General features: G+C 37.2%; 2 protein-coding genes across 2 annotated transcripts; both read left to right on the top strand.

Annotated features, from left to right (window-relative positions):
- Window positions 1-1,690: 1,690 nt before the first annotated feature.
- rpl31 (ribosomal protein L31) lies at window positions 1,691-3,376 on the top strand. The gene is made up of 5 exons (XM_055059674.1): window positions 1,691-1,770; window positions 2,227-2,330; window positions 2,694-2,819; window positions 3,112-3,224; window positions 3,314-3,376. The coding sequence occupies exons 2-5, from the start codon at window positions 2,227-2,229 to the stop codon at window positions 3,343-3,345; spliced, it is 375 nt and encodes a 124-aa protein (XP_054915649.1). The 5' UTR covers window positions 1,691-1,770; the 3' UTR covers window positions 3,346-3,376.
- A 685-nt stretch (window positions 3,377-4,061) lies between these two features.
- On the top strand, window positions 4,062-8,116 carry chst10 (carbohydrate sulfotransferase 10). The gene is made up of 6 exons (XM_055059673.1): window positions 4,062-4,162; window positions 4,459-4,596; window positions 4,972-5,078; window positions 5,194-5,419; window positions 5,534-5,639; window positions 6,465-8,116. Exons 2-6 carry the CDS (start codon window positions 4,503-4,505, stop codon window positions 7,015-7,017), a joined length of 1,086 nt encoding a protein of 361 aa, XP_054915648.1. The 5' UTR covers window positions 4,062-4,162; window positions 4,459-4,502; the 3' UTR covers window positions 7,018-8,116.
- Window positions 8,117-8,392: the final 276 nt, after the last annotated feature.

The following is an 8,392-nucleotide window of genomic DNA, read 5'->3' as shown; positions in this document are numbered from 1 at the left end:
TTCTGGAAAAAAAGAAGTGCCTTGTTTGTTTTCGAGTTGTTAAATTTGACAATTACAATTGATATATTTCCTTAACTTTAAGTAGTTGTTTTTTATATGTATTGATCAATGTCATTATTGGCCAAAACATGCTTCTAGTTGACTCGAAAGCATTCAGAACCAATATACGTCTATTTGTTTGTCATGTGTTTTATTTTCCTTTTTTTGTTTTTTGTTTTTTAATTAATATCATAGAACAAACATGGTGTTGCTATGAGATATACTCAAACCTGAAAAATAGGTCCCAGATTGCTTCCAAACATATAGAAGCGACGGAAGAAGAAAACAAAGAGAACACATTATTGTTTATCATATGATAAAGATCTGCATCTTGTTGTTTGTCCATGAATTTTAGGGATCAGAAGAGGCAGCAGAGTTTCTTCTGAAAAATGGGTAAGGATGGTTTTGTTTTAAGAAAACCACATTTGTGATTGAAAAACTTGCCCAAGATAATCGTCAATAGCAAATTGAAGTTTCCATATAAAGTAAAAATCCATCCTGTTGATAGATTTAATTGCTGAATTGGCTTATTGATGTATATGTAGGATAGATAAGCCTGAAAATACTTAATATTTTTGTTGGGAAATATTCCCAGAATACATAAAAATCTGTGTGTCCATTTATTTAAATAAGATTTAATTTTTTTTAAGTTTCTCTCAAATATTCAGACGTTCTAAATCGGATTAATTTTTATATGCAGATGGATTAAATAGGAATGTTAAAAGCAGCAGCTTTAGGATAGTCTTTTAGAGGCAACATTTCAAATTTGTTTAAATTTAATTTAAGACCTGAAGCCTTTGAAAATGTTTCAGTCAATTTTGGGAATTTCATTCAGGTTATTTAAGAGGATGGTTGTGTCAGCAGCTGGCTGACCAAAATCACTTGCTACAGGATTCAGTTACGTTTGTAGTTACCTTCTATGTCCACCAGATGGCAGCTCTGCGCTCTTCGGCTTTTAGAACAACGTGTTAATATCATTTTTGTTTCAAGTTACTTTACATGTTATGATTTCTGTCCTCTACGATGTACATTATATATATATTTTTTAAATATTTACGACTGCTCTATGTCCAGGAATATCCTGTTAATACAAAGATGGACAGTAAAAATATTCAAATAATTAATAAATAGGATCGGAATTAAAAAGGCACCCCTTCCCTGACATAAAAAAACTGTCCAGCTTATGGTCCTGCTTTATGAAAAGAGTAATTTATAAATGTGTAGTGATGTAAAGAGCAGCAGTTATATTAATATATGCTAGTGAAACAAGTTCGCTCCAGAATCTAGATTAGAGTTTATTTAATCTGAACAAAAATATTTGAGGCACTATAGTTCTCTTTTCAGTCAAAAGAAACAAGTTAGAATGTTATTCAGACAGTAAATAAAGCAAATGGTTATATTTAATTTATAAGAACACTGTTCGTCCTTCCACAAAGGGGAAATGGGTTAGTTCCAGTTGCAAAAGTCCTTGATTGTCTTCTGGTTATTAAATTAGTAAATTATAATTGATTTATTTCCTTAACTTTAAGTTGTTGTTTCACATGTTTGTATATGTATTTATCGATGTCATTATTTGCCATTAAAAGCTTGCGGGTTGACTCTAAATCATTAGGAACCTCTATTCATCTATTTGTTTCTAGTGTATTTTATTTCCAACGGACCCATTTCCTTCAACTGCTCCGCTCTCATTTTGGTCCGTCCTTCCGACTTCCGCCTCAGCTACGAGCCGAGGTGAGTATGTTTATCGGGATCAAAACCATCTACAATCCATCACCATCCTGTGTTTTATAAGCAAAAATATTACGCTTTAGCGTCATAAGTACGTATATAAGGAATAATATAAACGGCTACATTGTGTTTTAAATCGTTGAACGTATGATTTAGTAGTTATAACGATGAGATGTAGCAGGGGGTCGGGAGATGTAGCTTCAGCTAGCGTGGCTAATCTAAGTACGGTAACTATTTTAGAAACAGAATTTGTCCTCCATCAAAATCTTACGTTTTCAGTTTAGTTAAACTAATTTATATATTATTTGAAATAATGTTATAGTTTGCCAAATCTATGCTGACGCGGCGGTTTTCTGTGTAAGATCGATGCTAGTTGAGGCTGAAGCTGCTTTGCAGTTATAGCATTTGTTTCAGAAATCAACTAAATCGGTACTGTAAAGTATTATTAATGTTCTCCAGATGGCCCCAACCAAGAAAGGAGAGAAAAAGAAGGGTCGTTCAGCCATTAACGAGGTGGTGACCAGAGAGTACACCATCAATATCCACAAGCGCATTCATGGAGTGTGAGTACTGCGGAAAAACACAACATTTTAAGTGGAACTTCTGTTTAATTTGTGAAATCTTTCTCATCAAGCCAGGTGAATGAAACTTCATATTTGGCATATGTTTTTAACATTAGGATAAGTCAAAATACTTCAGTGTATTGATTCCTTCTAAATAAGGGCTGAAACGTGTTTTTCTGTCTGTTTACACAGAGGTCCATCACTGATTAATATTCTTGGTTGTGCACAGAGAACAAAAGCTATATTATAAGTTATATTTAGTAATTTCTGATAAACTGTAAATGTTCATGTAAACAATTCAATGATGTGAATTTAATTTTGTCCTCCTTTCCGCTGTCAATGTGGCTGGAATGTCTCATGCAGGGGTTTCAAGAAGAGGGCTCCCCGGGCCATCAACGAGATCCGCAAGTTCGCCATGAAGGAGATGGGAACTCCCGATGTCCGCATCGACACTCGCCTCAACAAAGCAGTGTGGAGCAAGGGGATCAGGTCAGTCAGCCAGTGTGATTTCCACTAATAAACAAAAAGGAAATTAATATGCTTAACATCAAGAAAAACATGTGAATTTTCCACTGTTGTTTTGTTTTTTAAATACATTCTTGGAGGCTCTGGCCTTATGTAATATAATGTAATTGGGCTTTTGCTTCTGATAAGAAAATCAAGATGTTCACAAAACTGAACTTGGACGTAGTGCAAACAGATGACACCTGTGAGCTTTTATTCTAGCTAGTTTGGCACTTGAAGCAGCTGTTGAGTCGCCTTCTCCTGATGTGTTGTGCAGGAACGTGCCGTACAGGATGCGCGTACGGCTTTCCAGGAAGCGTAATGAGGATGAGGACTCTCCCAACAAACTCTACACCCTGGTCACATACGTTCCTGTCACCACATGCAAAGGTAAAATCCCCAGGCCTCTGACTCTGAAGCGTCGGTACAAACAATACAGATGTTCAATAATAATTTGTTTCTTCTTCATTTTTCAACAGGTCTGCAGACTGTCAACGTTGATGAAAATTAAATTTGTGGAATAAATGGAAAAATAAAAAAAAAAGCTTGTCTTTGTCTTTTTGTTGAGCTCATTCTTGTCACTTATTTGTTCTAATAATAAGGAACATGGTGAAAAGTCCAAATGCATTTCTTTATAAAAATGACCTGAAACTTTATTGACTGAATTTTCTCAAATCTCACAATAAAAACATAAAATTTTAAATCTGTCTTACTAGAGTTTTGTCAGACCCATAAAAACAAGAGCATGAGGGACAATAAGACATTTTCTTCTATTGGTTGTTTATTTGTAGGAAAAATTGTTTGCAACTTAAGATTAGAAAACTGATCTAAAGAATGTTTTAATAGTCATTTCTTGTGGAAATTTCATCACAGTCCAGTGGGGAAAAAAGCTAAAAATATAGACATAAAAATATTTAAATAGAAAAATTCAAATGTGAAAATATAAATATATTAAAAAGTTACAATTTTCAAGTGAGAAACTGATCCTGTTTTGCATCAGTTTGGGAATCAAGGGTCATCAGGCCGCAAAACGAAAATGTTTTTAAGCCTTCTCAAAATTAATTTAAGTTCACTGAGTGTTTATCCATCTATCGACTTCATCTCTGCAGCTTCTCACATGAACACGTTCATGCGAGTCTCGAGCATCTGGAACGAAAAACAGACGGCAAGTATAGGGTGCAGTGACGCGATCCCGTCGCTGGGAGGAGCTGTTCATTTAGCCTGCGCTTGGATCGGATGGAGTGAAAAACACATTAGCTTCGATAGCAATGGCTAATGTTTACTGCTCATTTAAGTTAGCTGTGCGCTCTCTATAAGTCAACATAAAGGTAAGAGGAAATGCTTTCCTGGCTCACTAGCTGCTTTGTCACATTTTATGAACCCCACAGAGATGAACTAAGATTTGCGGGATGTCAGGGACGAGCAGGCGTGGCTTGCTAACTGGCTAGACACCTAGCTAGCCAATTAAAGCATTTATGTATAAACTACTGGAGCTACAAATGCTAATATTCTATAGAAATTTGTACCGCTTAGTGATTTTCGCGTTGACACCTCGTTGAATCATCTTTCACATGATGGCGTCATGTTTCAGGCGTCTCATTTTGCGTGTTGTCAATCTGTCCAGGTGCGAACTTCTGCTTTCCACGGCCGTGGGCTGATGTGCGCATCATGCGGCACCACTGGCTGCTCCTCGGGGCTTGTGGCTGGGTCCTGCTCGTCCTCATGTTTGTCAGTAAATTCATCAGCTTTAAAACTATTGAAGGTAAGATACCGATCATCGGTACTGTATCTTGGTGGAAAAAACAAATCAGGTAACACCGGATGGAAAACAATCAGGAGACATTGCAGAAGCTCATAAGGCACAGAGAATGGTTACTATGATTAAGGCTAAAGATTGTCAAATTAAATATTAGATGTGCAACATTTTGTTCATTCTACCTGTTTGTCAAACAAATTTTTTAAACTCAAAACTTTTGGATATATATTTTTGTTCTTATTGTACTTTTTAATTTTCTCTTTGCTACTTTGTAAATTTCAAGGCTACTTGCATCTTAATCCACCTTTCTTTCAATATATGAACATTTTTAAATCTATTTTCCTCTTTTGTTCAGCTTAACATTTGTTTGTGCTTTCCTAGGTTATAAGAAGCGACCTGCTCAGAGTTGGAGTGTGGGAGTCACAAAGGAGGTGAAACCGGCATCTGTGCCGAGCGCATTAAAGCAAAATCAAACACCATCACATCAGGTGAGCAATTTATTTCAGATATTTATTTATTTATTTTGCCTCTTTCCTAGTTGCAAGAAAAGTGGTTATGAAATTCAGTCCATCAGTGATGGCAGTTCTTGTGTGACTCTCTCAGCCCTCAGTCGCGGCCACTGTGTCAGATTGGCAGGCGATCTCCGAGAGCCGAATCGAGCATCTTTCAGCCGTGTGTAAGAACAGCAGCCTGAGGAATTTAACTCACGTCTCGATCAGCAAGTTCGTTCTGGACCGCATCTTTGTCTGCGACAAGCGCCAGATCTTGTTCTGCCAGACGCCTAAAGTGGGGAACACACAGTGGAAGAAGGTGCTTATTGTGCTCAATGGTGAGTACGGCATGGACTGACATTTACTGGAGTTACAGTAAATTTAAATGCATAAAGCTGAACTTTAAAGTAGCTTGAAGCTTGGGAAGTTTCTGCTTTGTCTTACCGCCGCAGGAGGTTTTCCCAGCGTGGAGGAAATCCCAGAAAACCTCGTTCATGACCACGACAAAAACGGCCTGCCCCGCCTATCGTCATTCTCCCCGCAGGAAATAACTCAAAGGTTGGTTCTGTTTTTTGTGTGTAAATAGCGTAGAGCAGACAATCTTTTTTCCTGCAAGTGCAATTTTACATGCCTCTATTAAACTTCCTGAAATCAGGGCTGCAACTAACGATTGTTTATTAAAACGATCAGTTGTTTTAATAAATTGTCACATTTTATAGATTTTTCAATTAACTACTTATGCCTTTTTATATGATATTAGAAATGCATTAAAATAAAAAAGATGACTAAATTCACTTTAAATAGCAAAAATAAACATTTTCTTACCTTCAACGTTTTTGAAGGTAAGAACATATATGAAGCTCAAACTATGTAAATGTTTTGGGTAAAACCTTTACAAATGAAGGTGATTTTATCTTGAATCCAAAATGTTTAGTTTGGGTCTAATTACTGCTCTGATAATGTTGGGGGTCTTTCAGAAAATGACCTTTCTCTTTTAGTCTGTATTCTGCAGTCAATGATCGATTGATTACTGAATTAGTTGATGATTATTTCAAGAATCCATTAATCTGATTAATCAATTGATCATTCCTAGCTGGAATACTCTCATTTGCGTCTTTCAGTGAAAGTCAGTTTGTGGAGAGATTAGAACAAGAGGATTTAATTTCACAAAGGTATCAGTCAGAAAAAGGATATACATATAAAATTCATGCAAGGCAGGTGAAGACGTTATAAATAGTTGGAGAATTTATGACACAACAGTGATTGAACCTGGATTGTCCTCTGAATGATTTCCTGCATTTTACGTTTCGTTTTTGTGCACGTTTTATCTCTCGTGGGAGTTTTTCAAATTTACTTCTTAATCCTTGCTGTCTGCTTCACCAGATTAAACTCTTACTTTAAGTTCTTCATCGTGAGAGATCCCTTCGAACGCCTCATTTCTGCGTTCAAGGACAAATTTGTGAAGAACCCGCGCTTCGAACCCTGGTACAAGCACGACATTGCGCCAGCCATCATACGCAAATACCGCAAGATCCACCGCGAGAGCGACCTGGCCGCCTCCGGCCTGCACTTTGAGGACTTTGTCCGTTATCTGGGAGACGCCGAGGGCCGCCGGCGGATGGACCGGCAGTTTGGGGAGCACATCATCCACTGGGTGACGTACGCTGAGCTGTGCGCGCCGTGCGAGATAAACTACAGCGTGGTCGGGCACCACGAGACCCTGGAGCACGACGCGGCGTTCATCCTGAGAGCGGCCGGCATCCACCAGCTGGTGGCGTACCCGGCCATCCCTCCGGGCATCACGCGCTACAACAGGACCAAGGTGGAGCACTACTTCTCAGGGATCAGCAAGCGGGACATCAGGCGTCTTTATGCACGATACCACGGCGACTTCCAGCTGTTTGGTTACCCGACGCCAGATTTTTTACTAAACTGAACGGAAAAACTTAACTAGGGTGCTGGAGTTTAGCATCCTTGCTGCCATAAGAAGAGCAAACTTTAAAATATATTGCCTACTTTTATTTGAATGGTTTTGTTGGAATAATTGGGATGAGCTGTCCTGAGAATTATCATTTTACTGAAGGAAAGTAGTCGATATAATAATTAATTAACGAGAGGTGTAAATCAAACAAAGAACACAGGTAACGGTTTTGTATTTAATAATTATGTTTCATTTTTTTATCATCTGTTATACAGGCATATAGTCCTGTAAATGTAGCTATATTATTGCACTGTTTGGATCTCCTGATTCAGGGATTCGTTATGGATGATGCTGCAGGTGCATCTCAGTAAATTAGAATACCATTGAAGGGGCGGTATTATCTCAAATTGACTTTTAATTTTTTTGGGGGGCTTTACATTATGTTAGAATGTTATTCCCTCATCAAAAACATACCAGGAGTGTTGCCTTCATTATTTGATTTGTGTTTGAGGAAAACCTTCAATCTCACCAAAAACCCCCACAAAACTGCCCCTTTAAAAGTTTATTTCAGTATTTCAGTTGAACCATGTTTACTATGTAGATTAATTAGACAAGTTTAGTCATTTTTGGTTAACTATTTAAACTCCTGGGTGATGTTTTCAGATGCACCTGTGCAGCTGTAGATCCTGTTCTGTTACAATTGAAGGTCCTCTTTGAAGAACAAACTGAGCACTTGTGGTTTTTCATTAAGGTTTTTATGACTTAACTTTTTTACATTTTTATATTAATGAAATTTGCTTCAACCGAGGCAAACAAATGTCTTGTCAAGGGAAAAAAAAAAACCCGTGGAAGATTAATATGGGTGTAATAATAAACTGAAAAACTGACTCTTTGTGCCGACACTGGATTTTGAAAGCTACTTTTTTTCTTTTGTACAAGAAGTGTAACACTTAAATGTTCTTAACACGACTTGCAATGAAAACTTTTTTATTAAATGTTCATATTTATATTAGGAATTTGGTGATGAGTTGCTGCAAGTTTAAAAGCATTATTGGCTCCCTGTGGGTAGTTGTGTTTCAGGGACTGGGTTTAAAATAAAGATGTAAAATACCTATGTGGTGGGTTTTCATTTTTTTCTTTGCTGCCTTTTTGAAGTTTGTGCAAACAATTTAAAGGGACACAAGACAAACCTTGTATATCTGTTTCAGATTCACTTTTGACATTTGACGTTATCCCAACAACCTCCTGTAACAATTCACAAAAAAAAAAAAAAAAAGCTAAGTGGACAACTTTAAGATGCAATTTCTACCTAATAAATATTGCAAACTAGCATCTTAGATATGAATCTTTAAAAAAAAAGATAATTAATTCAGTGGATGCAGTGATGTCA

The sequence above is a fragment of the Poeciliopsis prolifica genome, unplaced genomic scaffold (genome assembly GCF_027474105.1).
Source record: "Poeciliopsis prolifica strain line A6 unplaced genomic scaffold, Auburn_PproV2 SCAFFOLD055, whole genome shotgun sequence".
Lineage (NCBI taxonomy): Eukaryota > Metazoa > Chordata > Actinopteri > Cyprinodontiformes > Poeciliidae > Poeciliopsis > Poeciliopsis prolifica.
The sequence above is the reverse complement of the archived record's forward strand: the minus strand, read 5'-3'. Positions and strand labels throughout refer to the sequence as shown.